Source organism: Anomaloglossus baeobatrachus, chromosome 9, assembly GCF_048569485.1.
Source record: "Anomaloglossus baeobatrachus isolate aAnoBae1 chromosome 9, aAnoBae1.hap1, whole genome shotgun sequence".
In the NCBI taxonomy this organism is placed as follows: Eukaryota; Metazoa; Chordata; class Amphibia; order Anura; family Aromobatidae; genus Anomaloglossus; species Anomaloglossus baeobatrachus.
Genome location: NC_134361.1, coordinates 210,321,918 through 210,340,512, shown reverse-complemented (window position 1 = coordinate 210,340,512; position 18,595 = coordinate 210,321,918). Strand labels below are relative to the sequence as shown.

General features: G+C 56.1%; 1 protein-coding gene across 2 annotated transcripts in view; it reads left to right on the top strand.

The window, feature by feature from the left end:
• The first annotated feature begins 443 nt into the window (after window positions 1-443).
• Window positions 444-18,595, top strand: part of RXRA (retinoid X receptor alpha) — a 200,135-nt gene continuing 181,983 nt past the window's right edge. For both annotated transcript variants that reach the window (XM_075324355.1, XM_075324354.1), the window contains exon 1: window positions 444-647. In XM_075324355.1, the coding sequence (XP_075180470.1) occupies window positions 620-647 (28 nt within the window). In that variant the 5' untranslated portion in view covers window positions 444-619. The remainder of the gene's footprint in view (window positions 648-18,595) is intronic.

Here is an 18,595-nt window from a genome sequence, read left to right as displayed (position 1 = left end):
GGCGCCCCCTCTCTGATGATATTCGGGCGCCCCCTCTCTGGTGATATTCGGGCGCCCCCTCTCTGGTGATATTCGGGCGCCCCCTTCAGCCGGTGATATTCGGGCGCCCCCTTCAGCCGGTGATATTCGGGCGCCCCCTCTCTGGTGATATTCGGGCGCCCCCTCTCTGGTGATATTCGGGCGCCCCCTTCTCTGGTGATATTCGGGCGCCCCCTCTCTGGTGATATTCGGGCGCCCCCTCTCTGGTGATATTCGGGCGCCCCCTTCTCTGGTGATATTCGGGCGCCCCCTCTCTGGTGATATTCGGGCGCCCCCTCTCTGGTGATATTCGGGCCCCCCCTCTCCGGTGATATTCGGGCGCCCCCCTCAGCCCGTGTCTCGGCTGCAGCTCCCGGTCGCTGCGGCAGAGGTCGCTGCTCGCTCCCCCCCTGGCGCGGCCCCGCTGTTGCAGTCAGAGGAGCCGGAGACACTTTTCTTACATTGTTGCTGAGTTTTGCCACAACTCGTCCCCGCGGCCTCCCCGCTCCGGCTCCCGCTGCCCCCGGACCCGTGCTCGCCCCCGGAGCCCGCACCCCACAGCCCGAGCGACCTCACCCCGCGCCGGGCATGAGCGACAGCGATGGACACGAAGCATTTCCTGCCGCTGGGTGAGTGCGGCTCCGGCTGCAGCTGCTGCGCTCGGCTTAACCCCCCGCCTGCCGGCCCGGAGCGAGCGAGGGCCACGGGGTGTGCTGGGGGCCCCTCTGCATATCGGTGGCCACTGTGCATATTGCTGGCCCCTGTGTGTAGTGGTGGCCCCTGTGTTAGCTGGGGGCCCCTGTGTGTGGTGGTGGCCCCTCTGCATATTAGTGGCCCCTCCATGTGTTGGGGTCCTGGTGTGCTGGGGGCTCCTCTGTTAGTGTGCTGGGGGCCCCTCTGCTGGGGTCCTGGTGTGCTGGGGGCCCCTCTGTTGGTGTGCTGGGGGCCCCTCTGCTGGGGTCCTGGTGTGCTGGGGGCTCCTCTGTTGGTGTGCTGGGGGCCCCTCTGCTGGGGTCCTGGTGTGCTGGGGGCCCCTCTGTTAGTGTGCTGGGGGCCCCTCTGCTGGGGTCCTGGTGTGCTGGGGGCCCCTCTGTTGGTGTGCTGGGGGCCCCTCTGCTGGGGTCCTGGTGTGCTGGGGGCCCCTCTGCGTGCTGGGGGCCGCTCCATGTGCTGGGGTCCTGGTGGCGCCTCTGTGTCCTGGTGGCCCCTCTGTGTCCTGGTGGCCCCTCTGTGTCCTGGTGGCCCCTCTGTGTCCTGGTGGCCCCTCTGTGTCCTGGTGGCCCCTCCGTGTGCTGGGGTCCTGGTGGCCCCTCCGTGTGCTGGTGCCCCCCCCCCCGTGTGTTGGGGTCCTGGTGTGCTGGTTTTCCCCCCCGTGTTGTGCTGGGGTCCTGGTGTGCTGGTGGCCCCTCTGTGTGCTGGGGTCCTTGTGTGCTGGGGTCCTTGTGTGCTGGTGGCCCCTCTGTGTGCTGGAGTCCTGGTGTGCTGGTGGCCCCTCTGTGTGCTGGGGTCCTTGTGTGCTGGGGGTCCTGGTGTGCTGGTGGCCCCTCTGTGTGCTGGGGTCCTTGTGTGCTGGTGGCCCCTCTGTGTGCTGGGGTCCTTGTGTGCTGGTGGCCCCTCTGTGTGCTGGGGTCCTTGTGTGTGCTGGGGTCCTTGTGTGCTGGTGGCCCCTCTGTGTGCTGAGGTCCTTGTGTGCTGGTGGCCCCTCTGTGTGCTGGGGTCCTTGTGTGTGCTGAGGTCCTTGTGTGCTGGTGGCCCCTCTGTGTGCTGGGGTCCTTGTGTGTGCTGGGGTCCTTGTGTGCTGGTGGCCCCTCTGTGTGCTGGGGTCCTTGTGTGTGCTGGGGTCCTTGTGTGCTTGTGGCCCCTCTGTGTGCTGGGGTCCTGGTGGCCCCTCTGTGCACACTCTCGGTAGTGCGGCTGTGGGCACCGGAGCTCCCCTGTGTGGGGTGAAGTGCAGGTTTGGGGTCAGGCAGAGGTGCTGGGGGGGGGGGGGTCATGTGCCCCAATAACTCATGTAATACTTGATAATTTGGAGAATGTTTCGGACCCCCGTTAACCCCTTGTGTGCAGGTGCTGTGGAGCTTAGGCGCTGTGTAGATGACATTTTTGCAGTGCATATTAACCCCGGAAATGCTGAGGATTTCAGCAGCACTTGGATATGTTGTGTATTTATCCCCAGACCCAACTCAGGGTTACACACTGTGGGGCTGAGACCCCCGGGGACCTGTCAGTGCCCCCCCTCCCCTCAGTGCCCCCCCCCTGCGTCTTCATTTCTACTGTGATTTATCTTGTGGTTTATACCAAAAAAAAATAAAGCTGAAAAATTAAAAAAATCACAAAACCTCAAGTCTGACGAATTTAGCGCCTTTCACCGGTGATCGGAGCCGCCCACTGCTGGTGATTACTGGCAGCGCTGGTGTCTGGGGTTATGTGTCATTGTCAGATCAGAGATATCATCAGACTACTACTCCCACCATCCGGCTCTGCAGATCTGGGGGCAGATACTCTGCTTTCACGGCTGCTGTGAGGACCGGTGGTCGGATGTGTGGACGGGATTCTGTTACTGCGCAGATTCTGGGAGTCTGGGGTGATCTGGTGCCAGGATGGTTGACTGCCGAGATGGTTGCATGAGCCCGTGATGTTGGGGTGTCGGGATGGTCATGTGCCGGAGTGGTCGGGGGAGCCAGGATGGTTGGGTGTCGGGGTAGCTAGGATGGTTGGGTGCCGGGGTGGTCGGGTTAGCCAGGATGGTTGGGTGCCGGGGTGGTTGGGGGAGCCAGGATGGTTGGGTGCTGGGGTGGTCGGGGCAGCCAGGATGGTTGGGTGCCGGGGTGGTCGGGTTAGCCAGGATGGTTGGGTGCCGGGGTGGTCGGGGTAGCTAGGATGGTTGGGTGCCGGGGTGGTCGGGGGAGCCAGGATGGTTGGGTGCCGGGGTGGTCGGGGGAGCCAGGATGGTTGGGTGCCGGGGTGGTCGGGGGAGCCAGGATGGTTGGGTGCCGGGGTGGTCGGGGGAGCCAGGATGGTTGGGTGCCGGGGTGGTCGGGGGAGCCAGGATGGTTGGGTGCCGGGGTGGTCGGGGGAGCCAGGATGGTTGGGTGCCGGGGTGGTCGGGGGAGCCAGGATGGTTGGGTGCCGGGGTGGTCGGGGGAGCCAGGATGGTTGGGTGCCGGGGTGGTCGGGGGAGCCAGGATGGTTGGGTGCCGGGGTGGTCGGGAGCTGTCTGTCATTGCTTCACTTTTTGTATCTAAAATCGCTGTGAAGTTGCATTCCATCCAGACGTGGGGGGTCACTGTGCTTCTTACCGCCGCGCGCAGGAGTCGAGTTGTCACTGAGCGACTTGCCGCCGCGCGGGAGTCCAGTTGTCGCTGTGCGTCTCGTTGCCGCGCGCGGGAGTCCAGTTGTCGCTGTGCGTCTCGTCGCCGCTCGCAGGATTTCGGTCGGCACTTGTTGTTGTGGTGAAATGCTGCGCACAATTTCTGTTTGACTTTCTGCTCTTTTTTTATGCTTCAGCCTCAGACACTTGTTCTGGTGCTGATGTAAATTTTCTTTTTGGATGTTTTGATACATCATGTTCCCATAATATGACACCACGTAAAGTGGAGCGGAGCCCGTTCCCCAGGTCTGGAGTGGCGGTGCCCGGTGTTGGGCCATTTCCCGGGTCTGGAGTGGCGGTGCCCAGTGTCGTGCCATTCCCCAGGTCTGGAGTCGCGGTGCCTGTGTCGTGCCATTTCCTGGGTCTGGAGTGGCGGTGCCCAGTGTGGTGCCATTCTCCGGCTTTGGAGTGGCGGTGCCCAGTGTGGTGCCATTCCCCGGGTCTGAGGTGGCGGTGCCCGGTGTCATGCCATTCCCCAGCTCTGGAGTGGCGGTACCCGATGTGGTGCCATTCCCCGGGTCTGGAGTAGCGGTGCCCGGTGTCGTGCCATTCCCCAGGTCTGGAGTGGCGGTGCCCAGTGTCGTGCCATTCCCCGGCTCTGGAGTAGCGGTGCCCGGTGTCGTGCCATTCCCCGGGGCTGGAGTAGCGGTGCCCAGAGTCGTGCCATTCCCTGGGTCTGGAGTCGCGGTGCCCGGTGTCGTGCCATTCCCCAGTTCTGGAGCAGCGGTGCCCGGTGTCGTGCCATTCCCCGGGTCTGGAGTCGTGGTGCCCGGTGTCGTGCCATTCCTTGGGTCTGGAGTCGTGGTGCCCGGTGTCGTGCCTTTCCCCGGGTCTGGAGTAGCGGTGCCCGGTGTCGTGCCTTTCCCTGGGTCTGGAGTAGCGGTGCCCGGTGTCGTGCCATTCCCCGAGTCTGGAGTAGCGGTGCCCGGTGTCGTGCCATTCCCCGAGTCTGGAGTAGCGGTGCCCGGTGTCGTGCCATTCCCCGAGTCTGGAGTAGCGGTGCCCGGTGTCGTGCCATTCCCCGAGTCTGGAGTGGCGGTGCCCGGTGTCTTGCCATTCCCCGAGTCTGGAGTAGCGGTGCCAGGTGTCATGCCATTTCCTGGGTCTGGAGTCGCGGTGAGCCATCACGTCCTCGTCATTGATCTGCTCTGGCACAGAACACCAGCCGTGCCGCGCGGACCCCTGAGACGATCATGGGCTCCTTACCACGTCCTATACTCTGCGCTCCCGGTGAGCCCTATGCACGGCGTTACCGGGACCTATACTCCGTGCTCCCGGTGAGCCCCATGCGCAGCGTTACCAGGACCTATACTCTGCGCTCCCGGTGAGCCCTATGATTGGCGTTATTGGGCCCTATACTCTGCGCTCCCGGTGAGCCCTATGATTGGCGTTATTGGGCCCTATACTCTGCGCTCCCGGTGAGCCCTCTGCGTGGCGTTACCGGGATCTATACTCGGCGTTACCAGGACCTATACTCGGCATTACCAGGACCTATACTCGGCATGACCAGGACCTATACTCGGCATGACCAGGACCTATACTCGGCGTGACCAGGACCTATACTCGGCGTGACCAGGACCTATACTCGGCGTGACCAGGACCTATACTCGGCGTGACCAGGACCTATACTCGGCGTGACCAGGACCTATAGTCGGCGTGACCAGGACCTATAGTCGGCGTGACCAGGACCTATACTCGGCGTGACCACCAGGACCTATACTCGGCGTGACCACCAGGACCTATACTCGGCGTGACCACCAGGACCTATAGTCGGCGTGACCAGGACCTATAGTCGGCGTGACCAGGACCTATAGTCGGCGTGACCAGGACCTATAGTCGGCGTGACCAGGACCTATAGTCGGCGTTTACATTACGTTAATACGACACCAAATTAGCCAATTGCACTTACAAAAAAAGAAAACTGAAAGTGGCTTCTCTGGTTTCTCGTGTCCGTCCTGTGCCAGAGTAATGCGATCGCGGCCGTCTCAGGTGCTGCTTATAGAACGTCAGCGTAGCGGTGGTATATCCGTGCCCTCCTGTCTGAATTATTTAGTTTTTCCCTCTTCTTCTCTTTTTGGGCCATACCGTGTGTCGGTAAATGTCCGGCAGAGCCATCTGCGCCCCCTGTAAAGACTGCGCGGCGCGTGCCAAGACTTCCATCAGATGCCTCGCGCCACGTATCGCGTTGCTTTTCGACAGCTCCGTGTCTCGTTGCTCGTCTCCGGTATAAATAAACTATTAATGGTCTGTAATACCAGCATGGCCGGGGATCAGCGGCACGCTCTGCGCACTCCCGGTAATGACACTCCACCATCAGCTCGCGTCTATCGGACCAGAGCGTCGCTTTACCACACAATTACCTGCATCCGCAGATGATGAGCCGCCACGCCCCCCCAGAGAGAAAGAGGGGTCTGCTCATCCAGAGGCCCCTGCTTCATAAACGCTTCTGTATCTGCTCATCCAGAGGCCCCTGCTTCATAAACACTTCTGTATCTGCTCATCCAGAGGCGTCTGCTTCACAAACACTTCTGTATCTGTTCATCCAGAGGTGCCTGCTTCATAAACGCTTCTGTATCTGTTCATCCAGAGGCTCCTGCTTCATAAACACTTCTATATCTACTCATCCAGAGGTTCCTGCTTCATAAACGCTTCTGTATCTGCTCATCCAGAGCCGCCTGCTTCATAAAAGCTTCTGTATCTGCTCATCCAGAGGCTCCTGCTTTATAAAAGCTTCTGTATCTGCTCATCCAGAGGCTCCTGCTTCATAAACGCTTCTGTATCTGCTCATCCAGAGGCTCCTGCTTCATAAACGCTTCTGTATCTGCTCATCCAGAGGCTCCTGCTTCATAAACGCATCTGTATCTGCTCATCCAGGGGCTCCTGCTTCATAAACGCTTTTGTATCTGCTCATCCAGAGGCTCCAGCTTCATAAACGCATCTGTATCTGCTCATCCAGAGGCTCCTGCTTCATAAACGCTTCTGTGTCTGCTCATCCAGAGGCGCTTGGTTCATAAACGCTTCTGTATCTGTTCATCCAGAGGCATCTGCTTCATAAACGCTTCTGTATCTGCTCATCCAGGGGCACCTGCTTCATAAACGCTTCTGTATCTGCTCATCTAGAAGCACCTGCTTCATAAACGCTTCTGTATCTGCTCATCCAGAGGCTCCTGCTTCATAAACGCTTCTGTATCTGCTCATCCAGGGGCTCCTGCTTCATAAACGCATCTGTATCCGCTGATCCAGAGGCGCTTGCTTCATAAACGCTTCTGTGTCTGCTCATCCAGAGGCACCTTCTTCATAAACGCTTCTGTATCTGTTCATCCAGAGGCGCTTGCTTCATAAACGCTTCTGTATCTGTTCATCCAGAGGCATCTGCTTCATAAACGCTTCTGTATCTGCTCATCCAGGGGCACCTGCTTCATAAACGCTTCTGTATCTGCTCATCCAGAGGCTCCTGCTTCATATACGCTTCTGTATCTGCTCATCCAGAGGGTCCTGCTTTATATACGCTTCTGTATCTGCTCATACAGAGGCTTCTGCTTCATTAACGCTTCTGTATCTGCTCATCCAGAGGCTCCTGCTTTATATACGCTTCTGTATCTGCTCATCCAGAGCCTCCGGCTTCATAAACGCATCTGTATCTGCTCATCCAGAGGCTCCTGCTTCATAAACGCTTCTGTATCTGCTCATCCAGGGGCACCTGCTTCATAAACGCTTCTCTATCTGCTCATCCAGAGGCTCCTGCTTCATAAACGCTTCTGTATCTGCTCATCCAGAGGCTCCTGCTTTATAAACGCTTCTGTGTCTGCTCATCCAGAGGCTCCTGCTTCATAAACGCATCTGTATCTGCTCATCCAGAGGCTCCTGCTTTATAAACCGTTTTATAACTACATAAAATCCTAATTAATCCCAAGAGCTTACAGTCTAATGTTTAGGTAGTAGGACCCCCGCAGAGCCCGGGATATACAGGGCGCATCATTCACCCTGATCTATGGGGCGCGGGGTTGAGTCCGGCCTGAAACCTTAGATTATTTATTAGAGAAGCTCTGCAGGGATGTGGGGGTCCGGGGGTCTCTGCCTCCAGTGTTGGGGTGCGTGCCGGGCTCCTCGCTCCAGGGACCGTTTTCCGTTCTACGCTCGCGGCCATAAATTGCATTTTTATTTATTTTTTAGTTTTGTTTTTTTTTGCAGTTTTCACATTTGCATTGCACTTTGTGTAATTTTGGGAATTCTCTTGTAGGACGGCGCCGTTTTTTCCCGGTCACCGAGCGGTGCTGCGGCCGCTGACGTCCGTGTGGTTATCGTCCCTCTGAATCCGCAGCGCGGCTGAACCCGTACGTAATGGAGGCGGGGGCGCCTGGACTTTCATCTCACACACGTGAATATATATAAAAAAAATGGAGTCCAGAGTTCAAGTCCGTCCTGCCGATTCAGCGGCCGTTATTAACCCTCGCTGATCCGTGCACGGAGCAGAACTCGGGCTGCGGCTCCTCCGGACCCGGTGGAGTCTCCCCGGAAGCCTGTAGGTTGTCGTTTTTCACTAGTTGACGCACTTCTTACTAGTTTTCTGGTGGGTTTTTTGGTTTTTTTTTTTTGTACTCCTCCGCGTGCCGCTCCCCCTTGGCGCAGGCGCCGTTGGTTGCGCGGAAGAGGTTTACACCCCCCTTCCGGCGCAGGCGCCACTGGTTGCACGCAGGAGTGGGTGGATGGTTACTGTGGGGGGCTTCTCTTACCCCCTGGTGTGCCGGTCATTAGTGGGTGGATGGTTACTGTGGGGGGCTTCTATAACCCCCTGGTGTGCTGGTCATTAGTGGGTGGATGGTTACTGTGGGGGGCTTCTCTTGCCCCCTGGTGTGCTGGTCATTAGTGGGTGGATGGTTACTGTGGGGGGCTTCTCTTACCCCCTGGTGTGCCGGTCATTAGTGGGTGGATGGTTACTGTGGGGGGCTTCTCTTACCCCCTGGTGTGCCAGTCATTAGTGGGTGGATGGTTACTGTGGGGGGCTTCTATAACCCCCTGGTGTGCCGGTCATTAGTGGGTGGATGGTTACTGTGGGGGGCTTCTATAACCCCCTGGTGTGCCGGTCATTAGTGGGTGGATGGTTACTGTGGGGGGCTTCTCTTACCCCCTGGTGTGCCAGTCATTAGTGGGTGGATGGTTACTGTGGGGGGCTTCTATAACCCCCTGGTGTGCCGGTCATTAGTGGGTGGATGGTTACTGTGGGGGGCTTCTATAACCCCCTGGTGTGCCGGTCATTAGTGGGTGGATGGTTACTGTGGGGGGCTTCTCTTAACCCCTGGTGTGCCGGTCATTAGTGGGTGGATGGTTACTGTGGGGGGCTTCTCTTACCCCCTGGTGTGCCAGTCATTAGTGGGTGGATGGTTACTGTGGGGGGCTTCTCTTAACCCCTGGTGTGCCGGTCATTAGTGGGTGGATGGTTACTGTGGGGGGCTTCTCTTAACCCCTGGTGTGCCGGTCATTAGTGGGTGGATGGTTACTGTGGGGGGCTTCTCTTAACCCCTGGTGTGCCGGTCATTAGTGGGTGGATGGTTACTGTGGGGGGCTTCTCTTACCCCCTGGTGTGCCGGTCATTAGTGGGTGGATGGTTACTATGGGGGGCTTCTTACCCCCTGGTGTGCCGGTCATTAGTGGGTGGATGGTTACTGTGGGGGGCTTCTCTTACCCCCTGGTGTGCCAGTCATTAGTGGGTGGATGGTTACTGTGGGGGGCTTCTCTTAACCCCTGGTGTGCCGGTCATTAGTGGGTGGATGGTTACTGTGGGGGGCTTCTCTTACCCCCTGGTGTGCCGGTCATTAGTGGGTGGATGGTTACTATGGGGGGCTTCTTACCCCCTGGTGTGCCGGTCATTAGTGGGTGGATGGTTACTGTGGGGGGCTTCTCTTACCCCCTGGTGTGCCGGTCATTAGTGGGTGGATGGTTACTGTGGGGGGCTTCTCTTAACCCCTGGTGTGCCGGTCATTAGTGGGTGGATGGTTACTGTGGGGGGCTTTTCTTACCCCCTGGTGTGCCGGTCATTAGTGGGTGGATGGTTACTATGGGGGGCTTCTTACCCCCTGGTGTGCCGGTCATTAGTGGGTGGATGGTTACTGTGGGGGGCTTCTCTTACCCCCTGGTGTGCCGGTCATTAGTGGGTGGATGGTTACTGTGGGGGGCTTATCTTACCCTCTGGAGCGCCGGTCATTAGTGGGTGGATGGTTACTGTGGGGGGCTTCTCTTGCCCCCTGGTGTGCCGGTCATTAGTGGGTGGATGGTTACTGTGGGGGGCTTCTCTTACCCCCTGGTGTGCCGGTCATTAGTGGGTGGATGGTTACTGTGGGGGGCTTATCTTACCCTCTGGAGCGCCGGTCATTAGTGGGTGGATGGTTACTGTGGGGGGCTTCTCTTGCCCCCTGGTGTGCCGGTCATTAGTGGATGGATGGTTACTGTGGGGGGCTTTTCTTGCCCCCTGGTGTGCCGGTCATTAGTGGATGGATGCTTACTGTGGGGGGCTTCTCTTACCCCCTGGTGTGCCAGTTATTAGTGGGTGGATGGTTACTGTGGGGGGCTTCTATAACCCCCTGGTGTGCTGGTCATTAGTGGATGGATGGTTACTGTGGGGGGCTTCTCTTGCCCCCTGGTGTGCCGGTCATTAGTGGATGGATGGTTACTGTGGGGGGCTTCTTACCCGCTGGTGTACCAGTCATTAGTGGATGGATGGTTACTGTGGGGGGCTTCTCTTACCCCCTGGTGTACCGGTCATTAGTGGATGGATTGTTACTGTGGGGGGCTTCTCTTACCCCCCTGGTGCACCGGTCATTCGCCCCTCTCCGCTCGCAGGGTCCGCGTGTCTCCGGTGTGAATGGAAATAAACGACTTCCCGTTTGTGGTCACAATAATAAATATTTAACTAAATCACTTTTTGTCGGACCGCCAGCTTCTCTCCAGCGCTTCCCCTGCCGTGCGCTGCAGCTTGTAAAACCTCTAGCACAGCTGCTGCAGAACCTCTTGTCCCAGAATTGCGGCCTCAGTAAATGAGTCCGGGATGTAGACCTCCAGATGGATGTTGGGGTTCAGTGCTGAGCCCTGTGAGATAGAGATATACACAGATGAGGCGCCACAGCCGGTGAACCGAAACCAGCGGTCAGGTTTTATGAACGTCTATGGGACTGACGGAAGCGGCCGAGCACCGCCAAACCGTGACACTCCCCTGTACTGCCGCCATACAGCGAGAAGGGACGGGCCAATAGCAGCGGGGCCTCAGTGCTCAGATATTTATTACATAGTCTGTGGAAATATCATGTGGGCCAAACCTATTGTGCCGCCTCTACTAAACGTGTGCGGATGTATGCACGCTCGGCGGATGTATGCACGCTCGGCGGATGTATGCACGCTCTGCTGCCTGCTATTGCGACAGAACAGATGAATGCACACTCGGAGGTCTGCTATTGCTACAGATATATGCACTCTCAGCTGCTATGCATTCACGCTCAGCTGATGACTATTCCAGCAGGCGCATGCACGCTCAGCTGCTTATTCCAGCAAGCGCATGCACGCTCAGCTGCTTATTCCGGCAGTCGCATGCACGCTCAGCTGCTTATTCCGGCAGTCGCATGCACGCTCAGCTGCTTATTCCACCAGGCGCATGCACGCTCAGCTGCTTATTCCACCAGGCGCATGCACGCTCAGCTGCTTATTCCACCAGGCGCATGCACGCTCCGCTGCTTATTCCACCAGGCGCATGCACGCTCAGCTGCTTATTCCACCAGGCGCATGCACGCTCCGCTGCTTATTCCACCAGGCGCATGCACGCTCAGCTGCTTATTCCACCAGGCGCATGCACGCTCAGCTGCTTATTCCGGCAGGCGCATGCACGCTCAGCTGCTTATTCCACCAGGCGCATGCACGCTCAGCTGCTTATTCCGGCAGGCGCATGCACGCTCAGCTGCTTATTCCACCAGGCGCATGCACGCTCAGCTTCTTATTCCACCAGGCGCATGCACGCTCAGCTGCTTATTTCACCAGGCGCATGCACGCTCAGCTGCTTATTCCACCAGGCGCATGCACGCTCAGCTGCCTATTCCACCAGGCGCATGCACGCTCAACTGCTTATTCCACCAGGCTCATGCACGCTCAACTGATTATTCCACCAGGCGCATGCACGCTCAGCTGCTTATTCCACCAGGCGCATGCACGCTCAGCTGCTTATTCCAGCAGGCGCATGCACACTCAGCTGCTTATTCCACCAGGCGCATGCACGCTCAGCTGCTTATTCCAGCAGGCGCATGCACACTCAGCTGCTTATTCCACCAGGCGCATGAACGCTCAGCTGCTTATTCCAGCAGGCGCATGCACACTCAGCTGCTTATTCCACCAGGTGCATGCACGCTCAGCTGCTTATTCCACCAGGCGCATGCACGCTCAGCTGCTTATTCCACCAAGCGCATGCACGCTCAGCTGCTTATTCCACCAGGCGCATGCACGCTCAGCTGCTTATTCCACCAGGCGCATGCACGCTCAGCTGCTTATTCCACCAGGCGCATGCACGCTCAGCTGCTTATTCCACCAGGCGCATGCACGCTCAGCTGCTTATTCCACCAGGCGCATGCACACTCAGCTGCTTATTCCACCAGGCGCATGCACGCTCAGCTGCTTATTCCACCAGGCGCATGCACGCTCAGCTGCTTGGCTTCGATCGTCGGCTTATATTGACCATTAACCCCTAATGTTCCTGGTAGATATTCGCCCTCTGGTGCCTGTGAAGTCCTATCGGATATTTCTTGGCATGCTGGACCTTGTAGTGTCCTGACATGAACACCGTGATATCTGATGCCTGTGTGGGGTGCGCTGTATCGGGGCTTGTTCCCCATTGAGCTCGGATTTTGGACTTTTCGGAGCGTTTTCTGCCTCCGCTGTGATTTGGTAGAAGCCGTGCAGCTCTAGCCCTGTGCGATCAGGAAGAGGTGCGGTTTGGTGGTTGAGTCTTGTGACTGCAGCTTCTCGCCGAGACTCTTAAAGGCACATGGACGCTCTAAGGCTCCTCCAAGGCTTCCTGTTTGTGTTCTTAGATTGACCCAGTGACACCGGCTCCTGTCCTCAGCGCCCCGGTTCACCGAGTAATGGGGTAATTGAGCACGGACTCCGCTTTGTAAACCTCGCAGAGCAGCACTAGAGCGCAACGTCATTACCATGTAAAAAGGAAAGCAAAAAATGTTCATCCCAAAATCTGCTCCGCGGGTCAGTGACGTGCCGAGAATCCGCGGCGTAAACTCCACGTGTGCGCAAGCACAGCAGGGGCATGGCGGAGACACGAGGGATGCACGGCGGAGGCAAGGCAGGGGCACAGTGGAGACACGGTGGAGGCAAGGCAGGGGCACGGTGGAGGCAAGGCAGGGGCACGGTGGAGGCAAGGCAGGGGCACGGTGGAGGCAAGGCAGGGGCACGGTGGAGGCAAGGCAGGGGCACGGTGGAGGCAAGGCAGGGGCACGGTGGAGGCAAGGCAGGGGCACGGTGGAGGCAAGGCAGGGGCACGGTGGAGGCAAGGCAGGGGCACGGTGGAGGCAAGGCAGGGGCACGGTGGAGGCAAGGCAGGGGCACGGTGGAGGCAAGGCAGGGGCACGGTGGAGGCAAGGCAGGGGCACGGTGGAGGCAAGGCAGGGGCATGGCGGAGGCAAGGCAGGGGCATGGCGGAGGCAAGGCAGGGGCACGGTGAGGCGGAGACACGGCAGAGGCAAGGCAGGGGCACGGCGGAGGCAAGGCAGGGGCACGGCGGAGGCAAGGCAGGGGCACGGTGGAGGCAAGGCGGAGACACGGCAGAGGCAAGGCAGGGGCACGGCGGAGGCAAGGCAGGGGCATGGCGGAGGCAAGGCAGGGGCACGGTGGAGACACGGCGGAGGCAAGGCAGGGGCACGGTGGAGACACGGCGGAGGCAAGGCAGGGGCACGGTGGAGGCAAGGCAGGGGCACGGTGGAGGCAAGGCAGGGGCACGGTGGAGACACGGCGCAGGCAAGGCAGGGGCACGGTGGAGACACGGCGCAGGCAAGGCAGGGGCACGGTGGAGACACGGCGGAGGCAAGGCAGGGGCACAGTGGAGACACGGTGGAGGCAAGGCAGGGGCATGGTGGAGGCAAGGCAGGGGCATGGTGGAGGCAAGGCAGGGGCACGGTGGAGGCAAGGCAGGGGCACGGTGGAGGCAAGGCAGGGGCACGGTGGAGGCAAGGCAGGGGCACGGTGGAGGCAAGGCAGGGGCACGGTGGAGGCAAGGCAGGGGCACGGTGGAGGCAAGGCAGGGGCACGGAGGAGACACAGCGGAGGCAAGGCAGGGGCACGGTGGAGACACGGCGGAGGCAAGGCAGGGGCACGGTGGAGACACGGTGGAGGCAAGGCAGGGTCATGGTGGAGGCAAGGCAGGGTCATGGTGGAGGCAAGGCAGGGTCATGGTGGAGGCAAGGCAGGGTCATGGTGGAGGCAAGGCAGGGGCACGGTGGAGGCAAGGCAGGGGCACGGAGGAGACACGGCGGAGGCAAGGCAGGGGCACGGAGGAGACACGGCGGAGGCAAGGCAGGGGCACGGAGGAGACACGGCGGAGGCAAGGCAGGGGCACGGTGGAGACACGGCGGAGGCAAGGCAGGGGCACGGTGGAGACACGGCGGAGGCAAGGCAGGGGCACGGTGGAGACACGGCGGAGGCAAGGCAGGGGCACGGAGGAGACACGGCGGAGGCAAGGCAGGGGCACGGCGGAGGCAAGGCAGGGGCACGGTGGAGGCAAGGCAGGGGCACTGTGGAGACATGGTGGAGACATGGCGGAGGCAAGGCAGGGGCACGGTGGAGACACAGTGGAGGCAAGGCAGGGGCACGGTGCAGTCACGGGAGATGCATGGCAGAGGCAAGGCAGGGGCACGGCGGAGGCAAGGCAGGGGCACGGTGGAGGCAAGGCAGGGGCACTGTGGAGACACGGTGGAGACATGGCAGAGGCAAGGCAGGGGCACGGTGGAGGCAAGGCAGGGGCACGGTGGAGGCAAGGCAGGGGCACGGCGGAGGCAAGGCAGGGGCACGGTGGAGGCAAGGCAGGGGCACTGTGGAGACACGGTGGAGACATGGCGGAGGCAAGGCAGGGGCACGGTGCAGTCACGGGAGATGCATGGCAGAGGCAAGGCAGGGGAACAGTGGATGCACAGTGGATTTGTACCAGGTTTGTGCTCAGATAGTTGCATTTTAGCGGCATCTTAGTGACGTGCTGTGGAAATTGATTGTGGTGTGGATTTTTTGCACTTATTTCCCTCGTATGTAAAGAATCCAGTGTGAGTTTGTGATCAGCGTTTGGTCAGGGTCAGATTTTCCGAGTTTCATCAATTGTTTCTCAATCGTCTATTATCAAAGTCTGTGATGATCAGAGAGCAGCAGATCCGACCCTCGGATAATATCACACGGGGTCCGAGCGTCTGTGCCGATCACTCCGTCCAAGGAGAAAATCAGACATGAACCCCCCTGACGGTCACAGAAACCCCTGATTGAGGTCATGTCGGCGGCCCGTGCTCTCCTGCTGCACTGGACCGGGGGGGCGTGCACTGGGAGCCCCCATCTTCACTGGACCGGGGAGCCCCCCTCCGCACTGGACCGGGGGGCGTGCACTGGGAGCCCCCCTCCGCACTGGACCTGGGGTGTGCACTGGGAGCCCCACTCCGCACTGGACCAGGTGCGTGCACTGGGAGCCCCCCTCCGCACTGGATCAGATGCGTGCACTGGGAGCCCCCCTCCGCACTGGACCTGGGGTGTGCACTGGGAGCCCCCCTCCGCACTGGACTGGGGCGTGCACTGGGAGCCCCCTCTGCACTGGACCGGGGAGCCCCCCCCTCCGCACTGGACCTGGGTTGTGCACTGGGAGCCCCCCTCCGCACTGGACTGGGGCGTGCACTGGGAGCCCCCTCTGCACTGGACCTGGGTTGTGCACTGGGAGCCCCCTCTGCACTGGACTGGGAGCCCCCTCTGCACTGGACCTGGGTTGTGCACTGGGAGCCCCACTCCGCACTGGACTGGGTTGTGCACTGGGAGCCCCCTCTGCACTGGATTGGGGGCTCCACGTCTGCCCTTTCCTCCGTTCTCCGGTCTATGATTTTCACATTTCCCATTATTCCTTCTTGTTGGCGTTTTCTTTCTTTGCACATATAATGGTTTCAGTGCTGGGAATAATGGGAGTCGTATCTTTTGTATTTTCCGTTTTCTCGGTGGCTCTGCGTCTTTGTGTGATCGGCCGGCGGCTTCTTTATCATCCACTCGATGGCGGAGTCTATGCAGCAGCCGCGGCTTTCATCCCTTTAAATGGCAGGATAACCTTCACTTCTGTCATCCTCGCCTTTAAGTTCTTCCTTTAGAAACCATTTGCACGTCGACCTTTTCCTTGTTTGGGGTCAGCTGACGCTTTCCTCACAGTCTTCCTCGTAATTGTCTTGCACCTCGCTATTGTCTCGCAGTGCTCAGCCAAATCACTACAACTTGGAAATGAATAAACTTTATTTTATAGCGTCAAGGTAATGGAAAAAGTGGGAGATCGAGCGCGGAAATGTCCATCCATCTTTTTGCTTTCTTCATCCATCTTTTTGCTTTCTTCATCCATCTTTTTGCTTTCTTCATCCATCTTTTTGCTTTCTTTGTCCATCTTTTTGCTTTCTTCGTCCATCTTTTTGCTTTCTGTGTCCATCTTTTTGCTTTCTTCGACCATCTTTTTGCTTTCTTCGACCATCTTTTTGCTTTCTTCATCCATCTTTTTGCTTTCTTCATCCATCTTTTTGCTTTCTTCATCCATCTTTTTGCTTTCTTTGTCCATCTTTTTGCTTTCTTCGACCATCTTTTTGCTTTCTTCATCCATCTTTTTGCTTTCTTCATCCATCTTTTTGCTTTCTTCATCCATCTTTTTGCTTTCTTTGTCCATCTTTTTGCTTTCTTCATCCATCTTTTTGCTTTCTTCATCCATCTTTTTGCTTTCTTCATCCATCTTTTTGCTTTCTTTGTCCATCTTTTTGCTTTCTTCGACCATCTTTTTGCTTTCTTCATCCATCTTTTTGCATTCTTTGTCCATCTTTTTGCATTCTTTGTCCATCTTTTTGCTTTCTGTGTCCATCTTTTTGCTTTCTTCGTCCATCTTTTTGCTTTCTTCGTCCATCTTTTTGCTTTCTTCGTCCATCTTTTTGCTTTCTTCGTCCATCTTTTTGCTTTCTTCGTCCATCTTTTTGCTTTATTTGTCCATCTTTTTGCTTTCTGTGTCCATCTTTTTGCTTTCTGTGTCCATCTTTTTGCTTTCTGTGTCCATCTTTTTGCTTTCTGTGTCCATCTTTTTGCTTTCTGTGTCCATCTTTTTGCTTTCTGTGTCCATCTTTTTGCTTTCTGTGTCCATCTTTTTGCTTTCTTCGTCCATCTTTTTGCTTTATTTGTCCATCTTTTTGCTTTGTGTCCATCTTTTTGCTTTGTGTCCATCTTTTTGCTTTCTGTGTCCATCTTTTTGCTTTCTGTGTCCATCTTTTTGCTTTCTGTGTCCATCTTTTTGCTTTCTTCATCCATCTTTTTGCTTTCTTCATCCATCTTTTTGCTTTCTTTGTCCATCTTTTTGCTTTCTTTGTCCATCTTTTTGCTTTCTTCGACCATCTTTTTGCTTTCTTCGACCATCTTTTTGCTTTCTTCATCCATCTTTTTGCATTCTTTGTCCATCTTTTTGCATTCTTTGTCCATCTTTTTGCTTTCTGTGTCCATCTTTTTGCTTTCTTCGTCCATCTTTTTGCTTTCTTCGTCCATCTTTTTGCTTTCTTCGTCCATCTTTTTGCTTTCTTCGTCCATCTTTTTGCTTTCTTCGTCCATCTTTTTGCTTTCTTCGTCCATCTTTTTGCTTTATTTGTCCATCTTTTTGCTTTCTGTGTCCATCTTTTTGCTTTCTGTGTCCATCTTTTTGCTTTCTTCATCCATCTTTTTTGCTTTCTGTGTCCATCTTTTTGCTTTCTGTGTCCATCTTTTTGCTTTCTGTGTCCATCTTTTTGCTTTCTGTGTCCATCTTTTTGCTTTCTTCGTCCATCTTTTTGCTTTATTTGTCCATCTTTTTGCTTTGTGTCCATCTTTTTGCTTTCTTTGTCCATCGTTTTGCTTTCTTTGTCCATCTTTTTGCATTCTTTCTCCATCTTTTTGCTTTCTGTGTCCATCTTTTTGCTTTCTGTGTCCATCTTTTTGCTTTCTTCGTCCATCTTTTTGCTTTCTTCGTCCATCTTTTTGCTTTCTTCGTCCATCTTTTTGCTTTCTGTGTCCATCTTTTTGCTTTCTGTGTCCATCTTTTTGCTTTCTGTGTCCATCTTTTTGCTTTCTGTGTCCATCTTTTTGCTTTCTGTGTCCATCTTTTTGCTTTCTGTGTCCATCTTTTTGCTTTCTGTGTCCATCTTTTTGCTTTCTGTGTCCATCTTTTTGCTTTCTGTGTCCATCTTTTTGCTTTCTTCGTCCATCTTTTTGCTTTCTTCGTCCATCTTTTTGCTTTATTTGTCCATCTTTTTGCTTTGTGTCCATCTTTTTGCTTTCTTTGTCCATCGTTTTGCTTTCTTTGTCCATCGTTTTGCTTTCTGTGTCCATCTTTTTGCTTTCTGTGTCCATCTTTTTGCTTTCTGTGTCCATCTTTTTGCTTTCTGTGTCCATCTTTTTGCTTTCTTCATCCATCTTTTTGCTTTCTTCATCCATCTTTTTGCTTTCTTCGTCCATCTTTTTGCTTTCTTTGTCCATCTTTTTGCTTTCTTCGACCATCTTTTTGCTTTCTTCGACCATCTTTTTGCTTTCTTCATCCATCTTTTTGCATTCTTTGTCCATCTTTTTGCATTCTTTGTCCATCTTTTTGCTTTCTGTGTCCATCTTTTTGCTTTCTTCGTCCATCTTTTTGCTTTCTTCGTCCATCTTTTTGCTTTCTTCGTCCATCTTTTTGCTTTCTTCGTCCATCTTTTTGCTTTCTTCGTCCATCTTTTTGCTTTCTTCGTCCATCTTTTTGCTTTATTTGTCCATCTTTTTGCTTTCTGTGTCCATCTTTTTGCTTTCTGTGTCCATCTTTTTGCTTTCTGTGTCCATCTTTTTGCTTTCTGTGTCCATCTTTTTGCTTTCTGTGTCCATCTTTTTGCTTTCTGTGTCCATCTTTTTGCTTTCTGTGTCCATCTTTTTGCTTTCTGTGTCCATCTTTTTGCTTTCTGTGTCCAT